Source organism: Bombyx mandarina, chromosome 07 (assembly GCF_030267445.1).
Source record: "Bombyx mandarina strain Sakado chromosome 07, ASM3026744v2".
In the NCBI taxonomy this organism is placed as follows: Eukaryota; Metazoa; Arthropoda; class Insecta; order Lepidoptera; family Bombycidae; genus Bombyx; species Bombyx mandarina.
The window spans coordinates 12,400,762-12,426,613 of NC_143214.1; the positions used below are offsets into that span (position 1 = coordinate 12,400,762).

The following is a 25,852-nucleotide window of genomic DNA, read 5'->3' on the forward strand; positions in this document are numbered from 1 at the left end:
CCAAATTCTATATTATTTTCTGTAATATGAAGTCGAATTCGAAGTCTACTGGGGCCTAAAAGATAAACCACCCGATGCATTCGTATCTATATTTCTATTGAAAAACGCACTTTGTCATGTTCACGAAGCTCTTATACCTTTATTAATACTTAATAATCTATCTATATATAAAAATGAATTGCTGTTCGTTAGTCTCGCTAAAACTCGAGAACGGCTTGACTGATGTGGCTAATTTTGGTCTTGAATTATTCGTGGAAGTCCAGAGAAGGTTCAAAAGGTGAATAAATATGAAAATGCTCGGAATTATATAAAAACAAACAATTTTGTTTTTCCTTTGATGTGTCCTCCGTCGGACGGATTCCTTTTGTGTTTTTTTTAAGTTTATGTTATATAAAAGTTTAGGTCTTTTATTTATCGATTGAGGCACTACGAAGTCTGCCGGGTCAGCTAGTAGTACTTAATAATTAAAGATTATTTTATACATGATACTAACAGCAATGCCAACGCATGCCCTGGAAAAGAAGAGATTCTAAACAATTGGGATGAAATCAAATGAAAGATGAGGTGAGAGATATGGTAGCTATTTACTAAGATATCAGTGGACTTTGTAGAAGAACCCAGCAAGGCCACGTGAAGCTACTTTATTTTATTTATCCACATTTGTGCACTTTCACAGATTCTAATCAGTAAACCACCGTTATTACACGATTAAACATGAAGAAAGAATAAATTAACAAAATTAAAAAAATCTCGCAACTCCATTCTTCGCGTTCCCGCCAAAAACAGCACCTGTCTAAATTTTTTTAAATCATTATTTATGTAATGATAGTTCATGAATCTAAATATTGCATGCAGCAGAGATGCGAATGTTGCGATGGATGTGTGGAGTAACAAGAATGGATAGAATACGGAATGAATATGTTAAAAGGAAGTCTGAAAGTGGCACCTGTGACAGAGAAGCTGACAAGTGCGCGTTTGGGACGGTATGGACATGTGATGAGACGAAATGAAAATGAGGTTGGTAAGAGAATGTTAACTATGAATGTGGAAGGACATAGAGGAAGATATAGACCTAAGAAGAAATGGATGGATTGCGTGAAAGACGATATGGGTAAGAAGGGAGTGAGCGAAGAAATGGTATATGATAGAAGAGTATGGAAGGAGAAAACATATTGCGCCGACCCCAGGTGACTGGAAGAAGGGCAGGATAATGATGAGTTCATTAATCTAAATAATAGATATAAATAATTTAAACGATCGTCACGCTTATTTAAATCAACTAATCATAATAATTTAATCAAACCAAGTAATTAGTTAAGTAGTAAATAATAATGAAACAAGTTTTATTTGGTTTAGTTTATATTTATTAGTAATATTGGCATTAACTCTGATATAATTTCAATCTAGAACTTAACCTCAACCTACACTATAAAACTACGCAACACTTTATAAGATCATCTCAACCTACACTATAAAACTACGCAACACTTTATAAGATCATTAATCTAATGTTCTACGAGTACAAATCAATAAACACACTTTTGTCATTTTTATTTGTTACTATAAATTGAATAAATTCCAATGAAATGTTGCGGCAGGGGTACTACATTGAAAAAGTTTTATTTTAAAATTTCTTCCCTAAGTAGTTTTTCAGTTTGTTCGACAATTTGAGGGAAATGTGGATCCAATAAGCACATTTTGATAAAGTCCTTATAAGAAGCTGGTAAATTCAATAAATCTTTTTGATCTGAAATTTTAAGTATAATTTGAATACAGTACAATATTATTATAGTACCAGTACATTATTATTACATATTATTAAATATTTATGAAACCTGAGTGTAATGTGTTGGTTTTATTTGCTTCAAAAATACTTTTAAATACTTCTTCTATCTTACGATACCTTGAAGGCACAAATTTCGTAGATTGGCTTGAAATATGATTTACAACTGGAAAATACTCGCCGAGCTTCTCAAAACAATGTGCGGCGTTCGCTTTTATTTGAAATCTTATTTTTCTCACCTAATAAGTTAGATTATAAATATTTCCGTAAATAAGAATGGTTGATTACCTGAGTTGAATTAAAGTACCTATTTCACTACTGTTCTAGCGGTTTAGATGTTTCCCACCATAGAGATTATAGGAGTTCTAAGTATATATTAACACCATAATTATGTCCTCGTAATATTACACGTCTAAGAACTCATCACGATTCTGTCTACTTTAATATAGTACAATCAATGTATGATTAATAGTAATTAGGATTGTTGCTGAATATGGATGTTTTTGGTACACGTGTTTTTTTTTCCCTTTTTTTTTCCTACCTATGCTGATAGCTTTGAGAGGCTATTTCAGCTTCGCCCTAACGTTTGTAGGTGAGTTCACGGTGCTCAAACCGGGGGTTTTGCTAACACTGACCCTAGCAAGAGCAGTGCTTCGCAGAATCTACCACCGGATCGGAAACGTGACCCACTGAGAAGATCCGGCGAGAAACTCAGTGGGCTGTGTCTGAGAGTTAATTTGCTCGTCGAGCCCTTCGTCGCAAGCGACGGGTTCGACGAGAACGGTGACCGGTGCTTGCAGTACCTAAAAGCACCGTTAGTGGATCGGGAGGATCCGAGATGACGTGTTTTGGGCGACGTCGACTGCTTTCCATTCTGTCCGCAGGATCGGGAATGTAGTTACCGGCGGCCACGATGAGAGGGTTCTCGTGTCGTGCTGCTTTATCGAAGTGAAAAGAAGTACACGTGTGAGGATAGCCAAAGTATTACCGGAATATACTAGCTACCGAAGGTGCTTTTTTTTAAATATCTCTTTTGATTTGAAGCAAAAAATCAACAGTTTGCTTAATTGAGTGATTTTACCATTACCCACCAATAACATCTGAAATTATTTAACAGACGGATAGCTTATGGTAATATTTAAAAATGAAGTCAGAGTAGAAGGAAAGAGGAACAATATATGAATTTTAGATGTTGCCGTTATATTGTTGATAGGATCTTGTGTGCTGTAGAAACTTATATTCCGGATTCAAGAAAGGGGCAGCCTTTATACTATACGATTGAAACTAAGACTTCATTGTGATACCCGGTTCAGTGTCTTTAGTGCGAGTTTTAAAGCTAACTCAAATTTGTATGAAGTCAGAACAACGCCTCTTGCGGCAAACCTAGGCAAACGTTCTAACTCCATACTTTGAGTTAGCTTTTACGGTATAGAGAACGTTAAAAAAAAAAAAAAACCGCATTAAGCTCACAGTAACCACTTAATACACTAGTCCTGTAGTTGTTGGTTATTTGGGATCTGAGATCACTCGCCGGTTTCGGGAATAAATAAATAAAATACCCAATCTCATAGTAAGTTCCGAAATAAATTGCATTACCCACTTTGAATGTATCGCAGCTTTGTTGTTCATGTTTTATTCGTTAATGAATAGTGTCAATAACTAATGCTTGTACTGGAATTTATCATGTTTTCTTTATCTACTTTCTTTCATCCTCATTTATTACACTTCGTTTAGTGAATTTCGGATTATGGGTTTCTTATTTTAACTACTTTATCTACTCTGATTGCGTTATACTGAATATTTGCTGAACTTTTATTTACATAATACTTTTCAGTAGGTACTTTTGTAGTCGAAGTCGTATAAAAGAGAATTCTTTTTCACCTCCATACACGTCAAGAAATAGGAATATTAATTGACTGTGATGAAGTCGAAGATCTCCCGATTAGACCGTTAACGATACTCCGATATTATCAGTGAGTAACGATACGGCGTACATTATCAGTACGAAATGATTAATAGATTACATCTTTGACGAGAATTATTATTCAATTTTGAACTAGTATTTTGGGACATTCTCGCCAGACTATTGTCAAGTCGCATAAAAACTTACCTCTTGCAGATTGTTGCTTAAAATAAGAATTAAAATATCGTCTTTATAAATTCCTTTAAGTTTATCACGCATATTCAAACTTTCCAGAATTTGAGCGTCCGTTGTTATAAAAAGTTGATCATAGTGGATTCTTAAAGCAAACTGCGAAGCTTTAGTATTATTCTTGATCCATGTACCAGCATGCCAGTGCATCAATTTGTCGATATAGGTAAACCAAGTAGAATCTACAATTTAATTAGTTTTAAGAGTATTACAATTTAAAAAACAATACAAAGAATATAGAAAAGACGAAAACTTGATGCTTCGCATTTGCACTTACTATTCATTCTGGTATACTTTCTTATTGACAGTTGTGGTGATTTAATTTCCCGCCGAATAAAAAGTACCGTAAAATGGGGCGATTAGGGACAAATTCCAACTTTATGAGCAATTTTAAGGTAGTTGTTGATGTATATAATGCTATATCAGGATCAAAATGGTTGAGTCTTGGGGGCATCTTTGTTGTCTAATTTAAAATTATGCAACTAGCATTCCAGTTTAAGCAAAAAATGCAAAAATAGGTGTAATCCCTATTTACCCGAAAATTGCGGTTAATTGGGACGAAATGAGAAATTTGCTAGGGTTGGCACTACTTTTATTTTTATATATAGTTTTAATTTATTTATTTATTTAGTTGCACCAACAAAGTGATCATCAATAAAAAAAATTTAAAACTGACAAAAGTACATGGCAGACATCACCTCAATTATAGGTGCAATCGACAGTGCATTAACAACAAAATATATATATATATATATATATATATGTATATTTATTTATACATATATAGTGGGCTTTCTTAGAAACGGTTTATATTTCTCCGTTCTTGGTAAGTACTTTAAAAAATATTTTATAACTACATAGACAACCCTACAAACCTGTACCTATTTATACTTAGGTCGTTTCCATTTCACGTATTCTCATCCCAATTGACCCCTTTTTCGTTGTTATTTATACCTAAGACGTCCCTAATATCCCCAAAAACAACAGATTTTTACATGTATTTTTATTTAATCAAATACATTAAAACCAATAACAACTGGGACTTACCTTTAAGATATATGCTGGTTCAAACACTAAATAACGTTTATAAATCATAGTCGTCTTCTATTATTATCAAATAAATAAAAGAGAGCAAAGTTTCTAGCACTAAAATAATTACCACCACAGGAAGTTAATTTGAAACGCGATTTTTTATAAGTTAGCAGCTATTATCATGCATATTCAGATTTGTTTTGTGAACTTTCAACATTCTACTATTCAACTACAAAAAACGGAAGATTTTGCAACGAATATAAAACTTATATTGAGCGTCGAAAGATTTTCCCGGTTTTTTCCCGATTCGCCTCTCAATCCCTAATCGCCCCATTTTACCGGTAGTATTTTCCTTTTTTTTTTTTTTATATTATGTGTAGGTATGTAGTACTTTTGTTTCTTATTTTAAAAATTGTCTTATTTTTAGTTGTAAGTGATTTATGGAAATAGGTTTATCGACCATTTAGTCTACCTCGTCGTCTCAGGCATTACAGCCGCGGGTTGGCCCTAAGCCGGGTCCAGTAAATTTTTGGAGGTTCGATTTATTCGTGGAGAAAGAAACTCCAACTTATCACCCCAAGTTCTTTATGTCTTGGCCGACGACGTCCGACCATCTGAGCTTGGCCTGCTTCTACTAGTTCTGCCTGGCTGGTCTTCCAGAAGGCGTTTGTGTTCTCTAGTCTCATCCATTCGCATCACATATTCTGCCCCTCGCAGGCACCCGGTCTTTATGGTTTTTATAACGTTTGGCTCATCGTGCATTTGGTATAGCTCATGGTTATAGTTAGCTCGGTTAATCTAGCTGAGTATGTTCTAAAAATTTTCAGTTCTTATTTACAGGAAAATGACGGTCATTTACTGAGAAATTGAGTTTTTGCAAATACATACTTAGGTAGTCATGTTGAGTTTTCTTTCCTTAAATCAAATTTGTTAGAACGAATCATTAAACTAATTTGGTCTTTATGTTTCCGCCATAAAATCACAGTAGTCATCTTTCATTGACCTAACCAAGCTAGAATGTACCAGACCATTATTACTAATCGTTAAAGTCTTACATAGAAAATCCGTACTAGACTGAAAACACGAAAACAACGTATTGCTGTGGATGCGTCACTGAACACTGCGCCATTTAATGAGGATTATTTTATTCATAACTGTCGATTTGAAAAACAAGTTTATCTAAAAAGACAAGAACCCAATGGCTGTAAATAGTGTGTCAGCATGAATGAAAATGAATGGTGTCAAAACATTGTCAAAACCAGATTGACTGGATTGACAGAAACTAAAAGTTTGACTTGAAAATACAAATTTTAGTAGGTGCTCTCATTCACTTAATTTAATTATTTTTAAATTAATGGGAAATTTATCATGGCCGGCACATATTATTTTGTTATAGTCGGACATTCTGACAATCCTATCTTTGAAATGGATTTCATTCCTGTTACTAAAGAAACAAAGGTAAAACATAGTTTCTCTTTTTTAACAAAACTTAGTATTTAAACACAGACTAGGCATACCTAGCCTGCGATAATTATTGGTCATATCGTTATCATTGAACTTCCAGAAAGTTCGTGAACATATTTGGCTACTTTTGACATTGATAATGTACATAGCGTTTACTTACTGTTTCTATAATTTAAACGACATTCATTGATATTCAGTCGAAAAACTACAATTACTTGTACTTGGAATATTATGTTCAGTCATTTCATTCATTTCATATCTAATTTCAGAAGGAAGATAACAGACATTTGAACCAGTTCATAGCCCATGCTGCCCTAGATCTAGTTGATGAACACATGTGGAAAGTACCAAATTGTTATTTAAAATCTGTTGACAAATTCAACCAGTGGTTCGTGTCTGCTTTTGTTACAGCAAGCCAGGTAATTTTTTTATTACACTATATTTGACAGTTAGTGGCAAACCGAGAGTGTGAAAAAGTGGTCTGGTATGGTTAGAATAACGAGTAAAATGCTGCTATACTTATTTTTCGATTGATATTGCCTTCTAAGGCATAATAGCATACAATTGTACAATAGATCTCTATGTTTTACTGGTGGTAGGACCTCTTGTGAGTCCGCAGTCCGCACGGGTAGTTACCACCACCCTGCCTATTTCTGCCGTGAAGCAGTAATGCGTTTCAGTTTGAAGGGTGGGACAGCTGTTGTAACTATACTGAGACCTTAGAACTTCAAGGCGGGTGGGGCATTTACTTTGTAGATGTCTATGGGCTCCAGTAACCACTTAACACCAGGTGGGCTGTGAGCTCATCCACACATCTAAGCAATAAATAAAAAAAATGTTGCTCTTGAACATAAAGAATGTAAGTTTGGGTAGATATTTGAGTGCTGTCATCAGATCAGCCATAATACTAGACTTTAATTATCATCAAATTATTATGTAGTTTAATATTGATTAAATAATAAAAAACAAAATTTTAGAAAACATTTTTGAACTATAAAACAGTCTTGGGGATCTTCTCAATCAGTATGTATATACAGTCGCCATTGTTGCGCCAGGGCACGACAAGAAAACCCTCTTGTCATGGCCACTGGAAACTACATACCCCATCCTGTGGACTGAATAGTAAACTATCAACTCACTGAACCCGTCGCTTGCGACGAAGGGCTCAATTAAGAGTGCAGGGGAGTCGTTTAGTGGGTGGGCCCTAAAATCCTTGGTCCCGCGGTCTGCTCACAACACCATGCAGATCGTAGAGTCTCACATACCCCGCGCGCCTCTTTTGCGCGGGGACCTCGTAGGAGGTTCGGCCCTCTACCCGAAAGAAAAAAAAAAAACGGCATAGTTAGGTGAAAAAAAAAGGATTTTCTACTTTTACTTTCCACTCTTATCAGTAGACAACTGCTAGCTGTTAAAATAATTACAACTAAACAAATTTTGTAGTCATGTAACTAGTATATATTATTATATTTTAAACTAAAATATTTTTCCAGATGAGGTTCATAATAGTTCATGATACAAGAAATGAAGACAGTATAAAAAATTTCTTCACAGATGTCTATGAGTGTTACATTAAATTGATGCTGAATCCATTTTACAAAGAGGATACACCAATCACAATGCCTGCTTTTGAAAAGAAAGTTCAATTTTTAGGAAAGAAATATTTAACTTAATACTAGTTAGTAAACTAAGTTGTTTTATAAAATACTGCATGGGTGAATGAGCTTTCACAGTTGTATATTACGTAAGATGGTTACTGGTGCCTATTGATATCACATCACGAATGCCACCATCTACCTTGATACACAACATAAATTATTTTGTGAAAATATAAATCCTATGTGTTATCTACTTTATCAACATTACAGTTTTGTTATGGCCATTGAAGATTGTCATTAACTCTAGTTAATCTTTAAAGTCTTAAAAATAATCGTTTAAAAACATTGCTAGGCTGCTTAATAATTATTATTCTAATGTATGGTTTGTTTTAGAGATTTGAACAAGAGATTTTATGAACATATATAATACCGTAAAACGGGATGAAAAGGGACAAAATTGAACTTGGCACTATAATCTTATAGAGTTACATTAATAAAAGTGAATATCATTTGAGTGAAATGTATGTCCGCTAACTTAAATAATATAGTCTTTATAAATTAACAATTATTTAATCGGTTATTAATTTATTTACTAAATACTATACTGTTCCTTTTCAGACTGAATGTGGGGTCAATTGGGGCGGATAAGGGGTTGCTAGGGAAAACAGGTCACGACTGTCAAAAGACAAAAAATATAATTAATACACAATTATGGAGTAGATAGGTAGGGACGTAAATAAGAGTCGTTGTAGGTATTATTATTTATTCTTATTCTTACAGAAATTTTATTGTGATGTCTTCTTAAAAAGCCACTGACAAAATCAGTGTTCTGGCATAATATTATTTGTGAATCTCTTAATCTTTATGTCTGATCTATCTAAAAATCCTTTTACTAAAAGCCTCAAGTCGTAAGTGTCAAGCGGATAGCCCCATTCAGAACATATTCAAATATTCAATGATATGTTTTTCTACGTCTACTCAAAACTGTTTACCCACCCGGTTTCTTCATAACTTGAGTGTAGTGTCTCTGTAGAACAGATTTTAGAATATTGCATTGTTTCGCTATGCTTACAAATGACATTTTTGTGCTTTCATATTCTCGAAGAGCATTTGTAATAATATTCTCATCGTATTTTTTATATGTTTTGTTTCGAATATTTTTATAATTGCGAGGCATACTGAAACAAATAGTAGTACGTATATTATTTAAGCACCATCTGTCACTAAATGTCATTGGCAGATATATCTACTATTGATAATCTTGCTTAATCATCCACATTTTTAATAATGAAATTTAAATTTTTAGCTTTGTTCTTTTTATTTATGGTTTCAGCTTGTTTTATTTCCTTGAGTGAGCGTTTCTCTTTGGCTTTTTCTAGTCTTACTATTCGTTTGTTCTCCTTTTCTTGTATTTTTTTCATCTTTTTTTTGTTGTTTTTCTAGTTCTACAGCTTCCCAATTTTTACTCGTTAAAACAAAAGAACGATATACCACCTTTTTGTGCTTTAATTGGAGTCTCTGGTAACTTTAAAAAATCTTTTATATTTTGTTTCTATATTGGACTCTTTGAAGGGACTTCGGTTGGCATGTCATCCACTAGTACCCATTTTTCTCCAATCAGCTCTACGCTTTGACGACTGGTAGATGGAATAGGTATTACATATATCGGTGTTTGGTTTTCTCTTTCACACTCAGAAATAACCTCAACCGTTTGTACAGCTTCTGGTACTGAATCGTTTGTCGATGTAAGATTTATACAGGATGCTAAAGGTAATTCCTCAACCCCTTGATGCTGAAGTTCAACATTCAGAGGTTTTTCGTGTCCTGAGGTTCCTGAATAATCTTCAACCATCGTATTTGTTTTAGAAGTGCCAGTGTTTTTGGATTGAAGTTAATAAGTTGACAGTTCTGGTTCATTTATCAAAAGTTCTACTTCTGTTGGCATTGTCGTTAATTCATTGAGAGCTGCCATTATGGTCAAATCTTCTGAACCATCGTTGTTTTGTTCATTTGAATTGCCCCTGTCCATGTGTTGGATTAGTTCCTTAGAAGTTGTTTCTAATATTTGCATGACTCGTGTGTTGAAATTTTAGTACGAGATATTTATACAAGTCGAAGCCTTTAGCTTCGATTGATTTACCTACCACCTTATTTTTCGTCTTTCTGATTAACTGTGGTCCAACTATTTCTTCAAATGTCTGATAGTTAAGACTTGTAGAACAGTTGTCATCCTAAATTTCTTGAACTGGTTTGTGGGCATTAAATTTTTTGTGTAGTTTACTTGATCTGAATTAAATGGGTACAAGCTTCAAAGCCGTTCTTCAACGTCGTCTTATTTAATTTGGGTAAAAGCTTCTCCAATATAGGAGCAACATCTGTTTTTAGTACAGATTATATTGTTATCCATTCGCCATTCTAGGACTGCTTTACGCCACATTACTTTTATTGGGTATAACGCCGCTATGTCTGCTGTGGCAAAATCAGTGTCGCGTTAGGGTATAGAGCTATAAGTATTATACCAAGATTTTGACAAAGTTGAGTAAGCTGAAGTGTTGTGTGACTTTTATGTCCATCCAAAAAAAGAATTACTGGAAAAGTGATATTCATCTCCATTAGCGCTGGATGCAGAACATTCTGTATGTACTGGATGAAAAGCTCGGTCTTCATCCATTCATTATCTGACAAGCCAATACCCCACTCATTAGGCACAGACTTTTGAATCTCAGGTCGCATTCTTTTTAAGGGGTAAATAATCATAGGTGGTTGTTACACAATCCGCCGAAAATGTGAACATTACAGTAACACATGATTTAGCCTTTGATACACATTTTTGGTTCCCTTTAAAGCGATAACTTTGGTGTTCTTTGGGCATAAAATAGAATTCGTTTCATCCCCATTGTAAACTCTGGATGGATCACTCAAAATATGAAATAGATAGTTTTCTTTCAGATAATCTTCTACTTGTGTAAACCAGTTTCTAATTTGTTTCTCTGACAACTTTGAGCTTGCTGAACAACAGCCTCTAATGTTCGTATAGAAAGCTCAGGATGCCTCTTCAAAAATAGTTTATATCATCCCTCGCCTGGTGTATTATCCATAAAACATGTCTGGGATGTTCATCCAAATACAGTTTGACGCTCTTTATGATATCCTCTTTACGCCGTGGAAATCCTTTTTTACAAGCTGCATTTATTTATCTGACTATCTCTTAATCTTCTGCATTAGACAGAACTGTATCTGAAGCAGGTCGACTTTTGACAAATTGGGGATATGCGTAACTGCAAAGTTGCTCGTGGGATATTAAATTTATTTGCAGCAGTTTTCTTACCCATTCCATTTTTATGGCTTGCAAGGCTTTTTCTACATCTTCTTCTGTAAATGCTTTTGTAATTTTTTTTCCATCCGTAACCTTCGGTATTTTAAAGCAGGGTAGGTACCTGGTACCTCTCTGTAAAAAAATAATACGATAACGACGACTTCATTTCCATAAAAGCTCACAAACAGCTGTGAAAGAAATATGGCTGATAACAGTGTTGCCACTACAGATTATTAGATATTCTACCCAATAAAGTATTGCAACAGTAAATAAACAGGAATTACACTGAATTTTTAAATCAGAGTGCCAATCACCTGGGGGTGCCAACAATGTATGGTTTACCTTAAATCTGAGCTGCCTTATGTCAGAGTCTGGTTTGCCGTATTTCAAAGGAAAAAATACCAAACTGCCGTATTTAATCAATTATTTTAAAAGTGTCTATTCTTCCTTTGGTTTTTTCTCCATAAAGGTTTTTTATCCTTTCTATCACTTCGGATTCATGTTTATCTAGTGCGTAGGTACTGGTCCTTGCTTCTCATTTTGTCGCACATGTCGCGCGATACCTTAAACTTTGTACAGTTTCTAAGTTACTAATTTATTTCGCATCTTGGTATTCATGTTGTTAACTTGACTAAATATCCAAAATTTGTCAAAAATTTGTTGACATCTGGTAAAAGTCGCCACTCGTTATCAATTTTTTGAAGGTCACTTTCAATTTTGGCAATTCCTGGTAGTTTTGGGTACTTACCTACTTCCGTTAATGTTGCCAGGAAAATAGTCGCTATTGCTGTGGCGCACAGCTTCTTCAGGTGATAGATGTTTGAGGAGCGGAAGTGTTTCATTGGAAAACTCATAACGCTTCCGAATTTCCTTGCAGCTTGTAAGAGCCGAGTCTCTGAGCGTCGAATGGCTCCGCCCTCCCCCCACACCGTTTATAGTTTTTCGTGATATTTGCTTTTTAAAACATAAATCTCCTACCGGACACCCTGTATTGTGATTTTAATGGTATTACAGCTATTATGTAATTGAGGAAACTCTATTTAAGTAAACTTATCTTCAAAATGTTATTAGTATGATTCAAGCTTCTTGTAATTTTTTTGTTACATAACTACCTACCACAACAACCTTGTCTCTAGGTGGGTGGTGGCATTCACATTGTGATTTCTACAGACTCCAGACTGAATGGACCTTCAGCTTGTTCACCTTCCTATACAAAAAAATCTATAAAAGGTTCCACAAATAAATAAATTATTATACCTACTTTATTTTATATAAGCTAAGCAGGTAAATGTTTATAAAAAAATTGATGTTAAGACTGTAAATATTGTAATTAAAAGTTCTTTACCAAATATCAAAGTTTTTATTATTATTTTTTTGTTAGTAAAAAAATACACTCGAATAACAACGGAACAAAATACTAGGCAGAAGGTTTAATTTTTATCAATACTATCCCTGTTATTAAAAGTTAGCTAATCTTAGCATACGCATCTTTTTGGATCATCGTCGGAAAATAGTAGACCTAAAATTACAAATATTGTACTTGCCAGTATGTTTTATTAACAAAAAAAACCCATAAAATTAAATTGAAATGGAATTCATGTCATTTTATGTTTTATAAATTAGTTCTATAATTATTTTACAGTTATGCAATTGGCTTCCTTAATAATTAATATAGTATAGGTAATCCCAAATCTTCTTCGGGCAAACTCTCATTTGAAAAATCATCTGTAACATAAAAAATGTTATTTAAGCTAAAATTGTGAAATTTTCTTTTGTTTTACTAACAAACTGCTGGTCTAGAGAGATCATATCAGCGTCGCCCGGCTACTAGGTGAGCTTACGGGGCTCAAACCTGACAATGTTGCTAACACGAACCCTAGCAAGAGCAGTGCTTCGCAAAATCTACCACCGGATCGGAAACGCGACCCACTGAGAAGATCCGGCGAGAAGCTCAGTGGGCTGTGGCTGTGGATTAATTCACTCGCCGAGCCCTTTATCGCAAGCGACGGGTTCGACGAGAACGATGCCCGGTGCTTGGGGTACCTAAAAGCACCGTTAATGGATCGGGAGGATCCGAGATGGCGTGTTTTGGGCGACGGCGACTGTTTACCATTTGGTCCGCAGGATCAGCAATGTAGTTACCGGCGGCCATGATGAGAGGGTTTTTCGTATCGTGCTGATATATCGAAATGGGAAATTTTCTAATAACACATGCTTTAAGCCAATTTATTACTAAAATAAATCTAAAGAAACTAAGTTATGGACAACTGAAAAAGAAGATGAGCAGTCATCATTCTTATTGTGAATGTTTTGTAAAAATTACCAGTATAAAACTCATCTTGATATGAGCATTCAAGCTCCATGCTGTGTCTCCTAATTATAGGTGGAGGGGTGCTTGGCGGGGAGAGCTGCTTCAGGTGACAAGGTTCCGAAAGTGGAATAAAGTCAAACAAATCTCTTTGATAATTATCTGAAAAATATTGATTTTAACAGCAAAAGGATTTTATCAATTTATTTATTAATTGCTTAGATGGATGGACCTGGTGTTACTGAAGTCCATGGACATAAACAACTTAATGCCATCACCCACCTTGAGTTGGTCACCGTTATTATAGTATAATGGCTGCCTCACCCTTCAAACTAAAACGCATTACTGCTTCACGGCAGAAATAATAGGGGGTATCGGTACCCTTGCAGGTAAATCAGGACACCTAAATACCAGTAAGCCTATAGTTGTGCAGGCATAGTTGTACTATAAAACTGAGACGTCTTGAGGTGGGTACTTTAAACCAAGACGACTGCGAGCTGATCCATCCAATTAAAGAAAAAGACTTCCAATTTTTTTTTTCGTTTTAGCTGATGTTCTCATAAGCAGCCTTGTGTATCATGCAGTGTTAGTTTGCTTAATCAACAAGCTAATGGTTCTTATTACTAAATTTTTCATTAACAAAATAATGCTAATTATAGAATCAAAAATATACCATAGTGTTTAGGTTTTGTGAATTCGATTTCTTCAAATGTACATCCTTTATCACCATCCTCATCAGTATATATGAGAGAACCCACATTCACAGCACGAGGGGTGAACACTTTACGTGATGGTGTGCTCTGAATTGCTTTCCCAGTATTTGATAGAAAAGATTTCTTGGTTTCCCCTTTTTTTGTTGGTTCATTTGGTTTTGTGGGGCCTGCTGAGACTACTTTGCCCATGTTTTCTGAAAATCACTTATTAATTGAAAAATTACTACATAACAATTGTTCATGAACATACTTTTTGCCATTTTTCCGTCAGAAATGTTAAAGGTGATGATTTGCGAAGGTTGCGAAGTTACGAAAATTGATGAGCATAGCCGAAGACTGGTTTCAATGGTGTACATTGGGGGAGACCTATGTCTAGCAGTGAAGGACTTTGGGCTGATGATGATTTCTAGTTATAATAATATATCACTGTAGGCAAAACATTCGCATTGAAAAATGAAAATATAGTCTCATGGACATAGTTTGTAAGTGTAGAGCTGCCGCTAGATACATTACGACGTGAACCGACTTAAAAGAAAAAGTAAGTTATATAATTAAAACATAGTGCAATTCATTCAAGCTGCGGTTTCCCAATGAATAATGTGTGGTCTCATTTAGCTCAGATATATTAATTTTTAAGAGTAGTAAAAGTTTTTAAAATAAATTATATTTACCTATATTATGCAGAGGTTGCCGGGAAACATTTTTCACGGCCTGTCTAGTAAGGTGATCTCCAAAAATATCAAACAGAGACATTGTGGCTAAATCGAAGGTTAATTTCGATAGACTGATTTTTTCTATAACGTCGTTATTTGCTATTGTTTAACGAATTTACAACGGCTACTAAAGTTCACTGTTCATTCATTTTCAAAACAACGACGAATCAACGGCAAAGAACATATGTCATAGATTATAAACTAATAGAATGACCAGCCCTTGGCGAATAATTTAATAATAAAAATATGTAAAAACAATATGGTAAAATATATCACAGTACCGTATCATAAATAAAATGTAAAAAACTAAGAGTATTGTTCACCCGTTTTAAACTATATTGTACAGCAGAGTACAAGGGAAAGTGGAGCCTAGTCAAGCTAGAGCTCTTTTGTGGAATTTTATTTGAGAAAGGGACCCTGAGAATTGAGCCCGAACTAATCCCATCTTACGCTCTTACAATATAATATAATACCTATGTGTACAAAACAAAATCACTCGCAATGCCATTTTCCAAAAGTCTTGGCTGTATAGCATGCGTTCCTTTTGTATGTCAGCTGCAGCTGATGTATGTTTGAAAACATTTTTATAGGTTAGACAAATATAAGAGTTTCTAAATTTCAAACTAATATATTACTTTGAAAAAGAAATTGCAATGTCCGGTGATAAATCATCTAAACCGAATGGACTGGGTACAGATCCCATGCAGAGGCTCGCTTCATTAAAAGCACCCAGAGATCTTATGCTTGGAGGAGTCAAACCAAACAAAAAAGTCTTCACACCTAACTTGAACGTAGCTCGGAGTAAAAATAAAGGGTGAGTTACATTCAGAATGTAAGAATACATTACAGAGATGGTTATTTTTTGCAACCACCACAATATCGCCATCAATTCTGGACACATTGGGCCCTCGTTAAGAACTTCGCTTTCGTGAGGCACTGACCGAGCAATGTACTCCGTTGACGAAATGTGAAACTGCGAAACCATTATGTCTTGGGTGGATTAGTTATTTCAGTTATCAGCCATAATAACAGAATGTTCTACAAAAGCACAGTGCACATACATGACTTACTTGCAATCTGAAACCGCTCTATATTCTAAAGTAATAATAATAACCCCTAACCATGGCTGCTGACAACTAACCGTACGACAAGTTTGACATTTTTAATCTTTGACTTAAAAAATAAGAAACATTTATTTCAAATAAAATAGTAATACCTCTAAAAACCTAAAATGCCAAGCTCACGTCATCCCCTAGTCAAAAAAATCTAGCATCATCGTAATAATCTTAAATACTGCAACATTATGTTTATATGCAATCATCATCATAATCATTATTTCCTATTAGCCTCTGCTGGGGTGTAGGGCTCGAATCAAATTTTCCATTTATATCGGTCTTGAGCAGTCTGTTCTAGCTCCTCCCACGTCATCCCCAAGACATCTAGCTCCTGTTCCTGTTTGTATGCAAGTTATAAAAAAATCACAAATGTGGCTTTTAATCCTTTTACTACAGGAGGCTGACACGCTTCTGAACTGTCAGCATCCCTGTAAATATATAAGGTTGATTGTTTTTATTTATATATTACAGAGCCAGGTAAATGGATACCAGTGTCTTTAGACATCACACCATGAATGCCATGATTAACATTTAGATATGAGGATGAAGCCTCAATTATATTGTATAACATTTCATTCATTTTCTTTTGTAATGGCGGTCCTTTTTGTATTGTATAACAGCTGCCCCACCCTTCAAACCAAGATGGAAAAAGTGCCTTACCACCATTAGTATAAAATTAGAGTTATTAATATATTTTGATCTAGTGTAAAGAAATTAATTGAAGTATAATTATAGACAAGCAACGACAAGTGCCAAAGAAACAAGGAATGAAGAGAAGAACAGCAGGGATTCACACAGGAACCGGAATTTTAACAGGAATCAGAGAAATGGGCCAACACTTATAAAATCTGCTGGTGTCTTCTCTGAAGGTTAGCATTTTAAATAAATAATTCAATTGTCTTCTATAATCATTAGCTACCCATCAAAATAACTGATAATTAATTACAATATTATATTAACAATAATATACAATATTTTTGTTGTTGCTAGTCATAGGCATAATTAAAATTTACAGTTTAATATCAGGTTATGACCACAAAACCTCCAATGTATTCCAAACATTGGAAATAAAGTGTTTATTATGTTTAATAGAGTTGTTGATGATAAGAAAGTAGAATTACATGTAAAAATAATAATATATATAGTCAGTTTATTTTGTCAATGATGTCTGTGCCGTAATCACTATTACATCTATCAGAATACTTTTTTAAAACCAAACTGTTTTGTTGCAGTTGAGATGATACATTGACGTTAGTTCTTATAGATTAGATATATGTAGATATAGATAGAAACGGCCGTCTGGTGTAGTGGTAAGTGACATGGTCACTACACAAGAGGGTCGCGGGTTCGAATCCCGCCAAGGGAAGATATTTGTATGATAAATATAAATGTCTTTTCCAGGGTTATGGATGTATATTAAATATATGTATGTGTATAATAAAAATCTTACATTTATATCCGTTATCTGGTACCCGTAACACAAGTTCTTTACGAACTTAGCAGGGGACCAGTTAACGTGGCGTGATTGTTAGTAAATATTTATTTATTTCACCTTACATAATGAATGAATTCTTTTTCATGCCATGATTAAAAGCTATTGTTAAAAGTGAAATAACCATGGATTCATACAACCGTATCAATATGTTAGTTTGAATTGTTTGAATGATTCATCATTTGTTTTTATAAATCCGCGAAACATTCTTCCAATCTCTGGTACAACTGAGTTCTGTGAATCATAGCTACTAAATTAATACAAAATCATTAATCAATCATTAAGTAATGATGTTGAATTCAATCAATGAATGACTCAATTTTTTTTAATGATAACACTACATTCAGAACTTCACAATTCAGACAGGAGTAAGCGTTTAAAAATAGCTGAGTTTTATTCAGTTTGATTACTCCTAAAAATTAAATGAATACTGAAAATTAAGCCAGTCAATAATTAAAAACTCAAAATAATTGATTACAGGCATCGGCTCATCAGAGAGGCATTCTTCAAGTCGCTCGTACTACGGGCGGGACACAGAAAAAACTACAAACATTTTGAAGAAGCCAGCTATCAGAGTAAAAGATTTCGTGAAGGTATTTACATTTGAATTACATTCATCGGTTAATTGGTTAATTTTGTTGTAATTAAAATCCTGTAATAAAAATCAAACCCGCAAAATTATAATTTGCGTAATTACTGGCGGTAGGATCTCTTTTGAGTATGCATGGGTAGGTACCACCACTCTGTCTATTTCTGCCATGAAACAGTAATGCATTTCCGTTAGAAATGTGGGGTAGCCGTTGTAACTATACCGAGACCTTAGAACTTATATCTCAAGGTGAGTGGCGCATTTACGTTGTAGATGTCTACGGGCTCCAGTGACCACTCAACACCAGGTGGGCTGTGTGCTCTTCCACACATTAAAGCAATAAAAAAAAGTGACCTAAATCCACTATCTTTCTAGATCGACAAAGAACTGGAGGAGAAGAAGATAAATATGATTCTAAGAGGTGGCGATACTGACGAGCTGGAATCCATCGACTTTAAGGACATCCTCGACAGGGACGCACCCATCAAACTACCCATGGACGATGGGAGTGAGTTCCTAAGCAACTTTCCTTTGTTTATTCAGTATTTTCTGTGTAGCGTCGCCCTAGAGATGCTCCTCGTCTCTACTCGTGGTTATGGTGAGGTTGTAAGTGACGAACTGGAGTTAGGTGATAGCGTCCTGCTTACCTCGGTCGTGAAGCACAGGGGTTACACTGTACATTGAGGCTTTCATTTCACTTCTCGAGACGGGTACCGGCATCCGCGCTCTGATCTATACCGTCCATAACGACTTCACAGATTAACAAATTCCTGAACATTGGAATGGTATTTTTATAGGACTTAGGATCTATCCGGCTACGGTCCCTTTAAATCAGCGGTCGGGGAATCGGGGTAAATTACCCCAAAAGGGGTAAAATGAAATTTTAAGGAGGTAAAAATGAAACTTTTGTGAGTAAAAAGTATATATTGCAGTGAAACTTCTTTAGAATCGTTGTGATTTCAAATTATCATGGGGTCTATAATATGAAAGATGCTAAAAGGAAGCGATTTCGTTTTTTTTTTGTTCTTCGCCATGGAGTAATATCAACTTAGACAAAAATATTTTGGGGTAATAATTAAAAAAGTTCCCCGACCGCTGCTTTAAATCAATGGTTCCTCCTCCCTGAGTCGCATTCCTCATGCCTGAGGGTCGTGACCATCTCCTCCCATTATCCCTCTCTGGATGATGTTTCGGCATCTTCCTCTCTTCTCGGCGGTGTGTATGGTTAATGTTTACATAAATACACGTCTTTGACAGACTGGGCCAAGACTCATGCGAAACCGAAAGTCAAGGTTAAAGAAGAGATTGTTGTTAAGACCGAACCCCGGGAAGATGGCGACTGTGTTAGTAAGTAGTCTCAAAATTAGAGTACCTTTTTTTATGAATGTGTGATTATTGGTAGTTCGTAGGCCTTTCCAGTTTTACCGGGACAATTGGGCGAGCAAAGGCTCAGCAAGGAGGGGTGGGATTTGATAACAGCTGCCCGAGCGCCTCCAAAGGAGACCTAACAACTCAAACGCACCTGCTTCGCGAGTGAATCTACTACCGGATCAGAATCGCGACCCGCTGAGAACATCCGGCGAGAAACTCAGCGGGCTGATGCATGGGTTAGGTTGCACGTTGAACTCTGTGTCGAGTTCGACGAGTACGGTTACCGGGGCCCCTAAGCCTGCTGCTAGTGTTAGAGCTGAAGGCGTCTAATGCAAGGTAAATATTGAATCTGATGGATCCCTAAGGACGTGTTTAGGGCGGCTTTTGGTTAGTTTCATACCCGACCCTGTGGCCCGAATGGTAAACAGTCGACGTCGCCCTAAACACGTCATTACGGATCCTCCCGATCCATTAACGGCTTTAGGTACCTCAAGCAAGGGTCACCGTCCTCGTCGAACCCGTCGCTTGCGACGAAGGGCTCGACGAGTAAATTAACCCTCAGACACAGCCCACTGAGTTTCTCGCCGGATCTTCTCAGTGGGTCGCGTTTCCGATCCGGTGGTAGATTCTGCGAAGCACGGCTCTTGATAGGGTTAGTGTTAGTAACGTCGTCAGGTTAGAGCCCCGTGAGCTCACCTACTCGCTCGGTTACGCTGACATAGCCTCTCAAGGCTATCAGCTTAGGTAGGAAAAAAAGTCAGAGTCTAGTCTAGTATTAGCGGACTGCTATGCTGCTATTTCCACTTTTTTTTTATTGGCAACACCAAAACACGCCTTTAGTTACTAATTAATAAAAAATAAAATCGGTATAGAGAATGCTATTTATCATTTTTATATTTTCCTATATACATAATAATATGTATATAAATTATGATAAATGAATAGCGTTTTTATTATTTCCAGTAAGCACACCAGAACGAAAGCCAGACGTGAAGGAAGCGTTTGAAGATACGGACTTAGTGAACTTACTTAATAACGACAAATCAACATTAATTATGTTGCAGGTAACTCTCCTCCTAATGTATCGTTTGTATCCTGAAGTTGTGTCCTGCCACGGATGGCAACGGTTGATGGCAATGACACGGTTTTTGCCGCCAAGCAATCGCGCGTTGCAATTCGTAGTCATTATTACAATTGAAACTTAAATAGATGAGACCCGGATACTGCTTATTTACAAGAACAAAAAATGATGCGCATATTACTAGTGGTAGGACCTCTTGTGAGTCCGCACGGGTAGGTACCACCGCCCCGTCTATTTCTGCCGTGAAGCAGTAATGCGTTTCGGTTTGAAGGGCGGGGCAGCCGTTGTAACTATACTGAGACCTTGGAACTTATATCTCAAGGTGGGTGGCCCATTTACGTTGTAGATGTCTATGGGCTCCAGTAACTACTTAACACCAGGTGGGCTGTGAGCTCGTCCACCCATCTAAGCAATAAATAAATAAAACTTGGTGCACGTGAAAGAATTCAAACTTCTTTTGCGGTGCGTAGTAATGTGGTTTTCTTTATTTTACGTCCGTAAATCAAATTTCTCTTGTAATAAGGAATGCTGTGTATAAGAGAAACGACTTGAAAACCTTTTAGCTCCCCTCGAGTCTCCCGGGCAGAGGCGGCCGCGTCGAGGACGACGTTCCCCGGAGGAGGACCAAGAACGAGCCCGGCCCGTCCGCCGGGGGGGGCGCGGACCCCGGCGCGGGAGACGAACGGGAGGTGCGTATATATATATATTAATTCGTGACGCAAAAACTTTGTACCCCTTTTTACAAAAATTGCGCGGACGAAGGACTATGAAATTGCCCATACTTATACAGAACTAGCTGTACCCGTCCGCTTCGCTGGGTACCTATTTAAAATTAACATTATTATTTCTCACCCCCATAAAGATTCTCATCATTAACGCCCCCGCAACTGGTGTAGGGAGTCCAACACTCATAAATATTAGCCTATCCATTACATGTATTTTCTACATGGATACCAAGTTTCAAGTCAATCGCATGCACGGTTCAGTAGTTATAACGGACCATCCGTAAAAACCACTGTAGATTTATATATTAGTATAGATATAGAGGAGTAATATTTTTTTAAATTATGCATAAAAATACATTAAATCAATTAAAAAAATATATTACACACACTACCATGTATTTGACATAGACACGCATGCATACTATTTGTTTATTGTCTAACTTTTCTTATTGCTTATAGTCTGTGGTCAAATTAAGAACAGATTATGGTTTATATTTATTAATATTTGTCTAAAGTGTAGTCTTGGCGAAATCTGTGATTATATAAGTATAATAATAGTCTTTGACAATAGAATCATAACAGTGTGCTTTATAATTTCAATTAAATAAAGTCGAATTTCGACTACCGGAGGACCACTAGTTTCAATTTTATAGTCAACAACGGCCGATAATGACGTCTTCAGAGCTTAGTGATGTAAGTCTGTGTGGGCAGGTTGTCCACAAGTTCGGGAATAACACCCCTCCCCCGAGCATACTGACATTGCCTGGTGGTTGGGCGCGTTGTAACCGTGCACGGGTAGGTACTACCATCCTGCCCGATTCTGCCGCATTACTGGTGGTAGGACCTCTTGTGAGTCCGCGCGGGTAGGTACCACCACCCTGCCTATTTCTGCCGTGAAGAAGTAATGCGTTACGGTTTGAAGGGTGGGGCAGCCGCTGTAACTATACTTGAGACCTTAGAAATTATGTCTCAAGATGGGTGGCGCATTTACGTCGTAGATGTCTATGAGCTACTTAAAACCAGGTGGGCTGTGAGCTCTAAGCAATAAAAAAAAAATTGTTCGGTGCGATTAGTGAACGCTCAATTTGTATGGTGTTGGATCGTTTGCGTACGTTTGCCGCTAGGGGCGCTGTTCCAACTGCATACAAAATTGAGTTAACTTTTACGGTATCGAAAACGTTCAAAAACTCACACTAAGCACACAGAACGGCTCCGGTATCCACTTCACACCGCGAGATCGTTCATTGCCGAAAAAACAAAAATTTCATAATTAAATTTTTTGGGTGTTTTTTTTTATTGCCCTTGTAGGCAGACAAGCATATGGCCCACCTGATGGTGAGTGGTTACCGTCGCTCATGGACTTCAGCAGTGCCAAGGGCAGATCCAAGCCGCTGCCTACCGCTTAATACTCTCCACAAGCCTCGTTTGAAGAAGGAACTATATTAAAACCGATATTAACCATGCGCGTCCTTCCCCCAGGAGGACAACAAGTGTCGTCTGACGGACCTCGAGGAGGGTAGAATCGGCAAGCTGCAACTCCACAGATCGGGGAGGGTCACTCTGGCTTTAGGAGAAACTGTATTTGAGGTAACACTGTCTTTTGTATAATTTTTAATACGCTTCCATTAGCTTCATTAGTTAGTTAATATGTAACAGAATTTTTGAACATGATTTTGACCCCCTTCAAAACGTCGGATTAACTCTAAATTTGGTGTAGTTATTAAGGACCGATGACAATTCAATATTTTAAACAATTTGACCCGTTATTTACTTTCGGTAGTCAAAACAACAAATACATTTGAGCGCCATCTTTTTTTCACTTAGCAAATTGGAAACCATTGTATTTGCGTGAATGTATTTTAGTGAATAATTTATGAAATAAAATGTACTTAAACTAAAAAAATAATAACAGTAGCAAAAAAACAAACAAAAAAAACACGCCTTTGTAGAAAATCCAATAAAAAAATAGAAAATTCATTTATTGTAAAAAAAGCGTGGGGTGCTTTTATCAAAATTATCCTCAAGGATAATCCTTCTGCTCATATCGTATCACACTCATTCATATCTGTCAATAAAATATTTATAACTAAGTATTGACACCATGCACTCACACCTTGATTACTATAAAAGCGGGTTTTTAAGTTTTTTTTTTAAAACATATTTGAATTTTACTCTGGTTTTTAATAGTGGTGACTCGCATTGAGTCCGCAAGGGTAGGTGCTTTCGTGCTTACTTTACCTAAACTAAACCGACATGCGTTACGTCGAACGGGCTTCAACCTCAACGTCTCAAGGTAATCGTGAGGTCGATGGGCTCCAGTAACTACTACACATCAGGAGGCGCGTTTTAGAGCAATAAAAACCAATCGATCGGACTCGCCAATTATTATTTGTAACTGTATTTAGTGGTGTTGTTAAAATAATTTAAGATTGTGATTTTTTTATTATATATTCGAACTATGATAAAAATGTGTATAGGACACGTATTAAGTATCCAAGCAATACTCGAACTGATAATTATCATAATAATAATATCTCCTAGTATTTTGTGTAATAGCTATTGTATTTTCGTGTAATAGGTATCGATGGGCACAAAAGCTGCGTTCCACCAAGAACTGGTTTCTGTAAGTACTGATGACGCGTCACGTTCAGCCAAGGTGACCTCCTTAGGTGCTCTCCGACATAAACTAAACGTGATCCCGGATTGGGAAACAATGTTTCGGGATATTCCTCTATAGAAATAATAAAACCATTCAGTTTTTATTGCCAAGTAATTAAAAAAAACCTGAATTTAAAAAGACTAATTAATATTGTCTAAACACTGAATTGTTATTCCTAAACTTCCTATCTACCTTAGCATTAACTATTGTTGTTGTTGTATGAACTAATTTATTATGCAACTGCATAAGCAATAAAATAATACTTTAAAGATGTGTATGTAACGGAAGAAACAATTAGTCGACTTTAGATTACGTACCGTACCTATTCATTTTGACGTATTTCGTCGTAGTATTTTTTGACAAATTCTTGAAGTAATATAGTGTACAAGTTTAAAAGTATAATATAGGTGTAATTTGAATTATTTATTAAGCGAAAATGCGCAAGTGTGGTACTAAAACCGCCGGACGTGGAATCTTGTGTTCTTCAAAAAGTTCTTTGAAGTATTTACAGAGTAATATGTATTAAATTTTGAGGTTAATATAATATGACAAGACGTTAAAAAAATGTTTTACTCTAGTAGAGAACGTTATTACTCGACCAAGCTAAGTTTGCAGCTCGCTGGAATGCGGCGGTCCGCCCGCTTCCCCGCTCACCTTCCCGCGATCGTCCTGTCGCGTCAGTACGGTCAGCATCTTTGTCGTCGACACGCTTCATACGAGTTTTCGTCTCCCTATACGTTGAATTTTAAATTTTTTAACTGTTCTTGTTAGGTTTTTTGTTGAAGCTTAGTTATATTATTAGACTATTTTTGTTAAGTTTTTGTTGAATTGTTGTTACTGAACGCTTAACGTTCATTTTTTTTTTACTTCAAGAGGATTTTTGTGTGTGTGTGTGTACACATTGAAGGGAGAAACATAATCCTGAAAAAGAAACATAAAGGAAAATTATAACTGAGCAATTGGAATACAAATTAAAAAATTGCGAGAACGCCCATGTGGTCTTAATACAAAAACCGTATAATGTACCTATGTATAATATATTGTTAAAAACAATAAATGCAAAGTAAAATCTAACAAACATTTGTTTACATTTTTAAAGTCATAGCGAATCCTTTTTTCAGACCGTACCTAAGCGGCAGTGTGACGTAATCGATGCAAACTTAGCTTGGTCGAGCTGTATATAGTTTTTAGCAAATTGTCAGTAAAAACCACAGTATAATGTTTTCGGGGGTGATTGGTGGGAAGTTTTATTATCCCTTTCCCGTAAAGCGAATATAGAGCTCCAATATAGACAGTGACTTTTAGTTTTATAGAACGGAATTAAATCATGATCTTATAGAATAATTTTGAACAAAATTATCAATGTATCAATACAAAAGTTCTTTTAGTTTACTTGACTAGACAATCGTTTTTAGGGTAATTCGTAATTAGTATGTAAGTTTTTATGTTTGTAAATAATAAATTATGTTGTAATTGATTCGTTTTTTTTTGTTTCATTTCGTTCATTACATGGATAGCAAAATATTTATTATTGACATTGACATGTTCTGCAACCGCGCTCATTTAGTGAGGACATGAATTAGAGAAACTTTTGACCATAGACACAGCCTACTGAGTTTCTCGCCGGATCTTCTCAGTGGGGCGCGTTTCCGATCCGGTGGTAGATTCTGCGAAGCACTACTCTTGCTAGGGCCAGTATTAGCAATGCCTCCTGGTTTGAGCCCCGAGAGCTCACCTACATGCT

The 25,852-nt window shown here is 36.1% G+C and overlaps 4 protein-coding genes and 1 pseudogene across 5 annotated transcripts; 2 read left to right on the forward strand and 3 right to left on the reverse strand.

The window, feature by feature from the left end:
• Positions 1-55: 55 nt before the first annotated feature.
• Positions 56-4,219, reverse strand: LOC149502713 (uncharacterized). Its single transcript, XM_089728509.1, has 5 exons — positions 4,213-4,219; positions 3,894-4,117; positions 1,836-2,022; positions 1,465-1,747; positions 56-1,421 (listed from the first exon to the last, which is right to left on the reverse strand). Exons 1-4 carry the CDS (start codon positions 4,217-4,219, stop codon positions 1,620-1,622), a joined length of 546 nt encoding a protein of 181 aa, XP_089584635.1. The 3' UTR covers positions 56-1,421; positions 1,465-1,619.
• Positions 4,220-6,217: 1,998 nt separating this feature from the next.
• Positions 6,218-12,691, forward strand: Trs20 (trafficking protein particle complex subunit 2). 2 transcript variants are annotated; one of them, XM_089728829.1, is made up of 4 exons: positions 6,218-6,425; positions 6,701-6,850; positions 7,922-8,106; positions 8,420-8,591. In XM_089728829.1, the coding sequence occupies exons 1-3, from the start codon at positions 6,336-6,338 to the stop codon at positions 8,099-8,101; spliced, it is 420 nt and encodes a 139-aa protein (XP_089584955.1). In that variant the 5' UTR covers positions 6,218-6,335; the 3' UTR covers positions 8,102-8,106; positions 8,420-8,591. The 2 variants fall into 2 exon arrangements, with proteins under 2 accessions (XP_089584955.1, XP_089584954.1); XM_089728828.1 differs by having other exon boundaries at positions 7,922-12,691.
• Positions 10,359-11,843, reverse strand: LOC149502715 (uncharacterized; annotated as a pseudogene).
• On the reverse strand, positions 12,652-15,252 carry LOC149502716 (uncharacterized). The gene is made up of 4 exons (XM_089728826.1): positions 15,035-15,252; positions 14,324-14,557; positions 13,666-13,812; positions 12,652-13,067 (listed from the first exon to the last, which is right to left on the reverse strand). Exons 1-4 carry the CDS (start codon positions 15,114-15,116, stop codon positions 13,009-13,011), a joined length of 522 nt encoding a protein of 173 aa, XP_089584952.1. The 5' UTR covers positions 15,117-15,252; the 3' UTR covers positions 12,652-13,008.
• Positions 15,253-15,618: 366 nt separating this feature from the next.
• RpIIIC53 (RNA polymerase III subunit C53) lies at positions 15,619-25,591 on the forward strand. The gene is made up of 9 exons (XM_089728824.1): positions 15,619-15,890; positions 16,927-17,060; positions 18,164-18,276; positions 18,648-18,780; positions 19,530-19,619; positions 20,607-20,707; positions 21,288-21,413; positions 22,929-23,036; positions 24,028-25,591. The coding sequence occupies exons 1-9, from the start codon at positions 15,730-15,732 to the stop codon at positions 24,184-24,186; spliced, it is 1,125 nt and encodes a 374-aa protein (XP_089584950.1). The 5' UTR covers positions 15,619-15,729; the 3' UTR covers positions 24,187-25,591.
• Positions 25,592-25,852: the final 261 nt, after the last annotated feature.

Coding starts and splice junctions, on each gene's coding strand:
- LOC149502716 (XM_089728826.1), bottom strand. CDS start 15,116: ATGTCTCTGTTTGATATTTTTGGAGATCACCTTACTAGACAGGCCGTG. Junction 14,558..15,034: donor GCAACCTCTGCATAATATAG/GTAAATATAATT, acceptor AGTGATTTTCAG/AAAACATGGGCAAAGTAGTC. Junction 13,813..14,323: donor CACAAAACCTAAACACTATG/GTATATTTTTGA, acceptor AATATTTTTCAG/ATAATTATCAAAGAGATTTG.
- RpIIIC53 (XM_089728824.1), top strand. CDS start 15,730: ATGTCCGGTGATAAATCATCTAAACCGAATGGACTGGGTACAGATCCC. Junction 18,277..18,647: donor GAGTAAAAGATTTCGTGAAG/GTATTTACATTT, acceptor CTATCTTTCTAG/ATCGACAAAGAACTGGAGGA. Junction 20,708..21,287: donor CAACATTAATTATGTTGCAG/GTAACTCTCCTC, acceptor AAAACCTTTTAG/CTCCCCTCGAGTCTCCCGGG.
- LOC149502713 (XM_089728509.1), bottom strand. Junction 2,023..3,893: donor TAAGCAACAATCTGCAAGAG/GTAAGTTTTTAT, acceptor CTAACTTATTAG/GTGAGAAAAATAAGATTTCA. Junction 1,748..1,835: donor AACCAACACATTACACTCAG/GTTTCATAAATA, acceptor TTAAAATTTCAG/ATCAAAAAGATTTATTGAAT.
- Trs20 (XM_089728828.1), top strand. CDS start 6,336: ATGGCCGGCACATATTATTTTGTTATAGTCGGACATTCTGACAATCCT. Junction 6,426..6,700: donor CTGTTACTAAAGAAACAAAG/GTAAAACATAGT, acceptor ATCTAATTTCAG/AAGGAAGATAACAGACATTT. Junction 6,851..7,921: donor CTTTTGTTACAGCAAGCCAG/GTAATTTTTTTA, acceptor ATATTTTTCCAG/ATGAGGTTCATAATAGTTCA.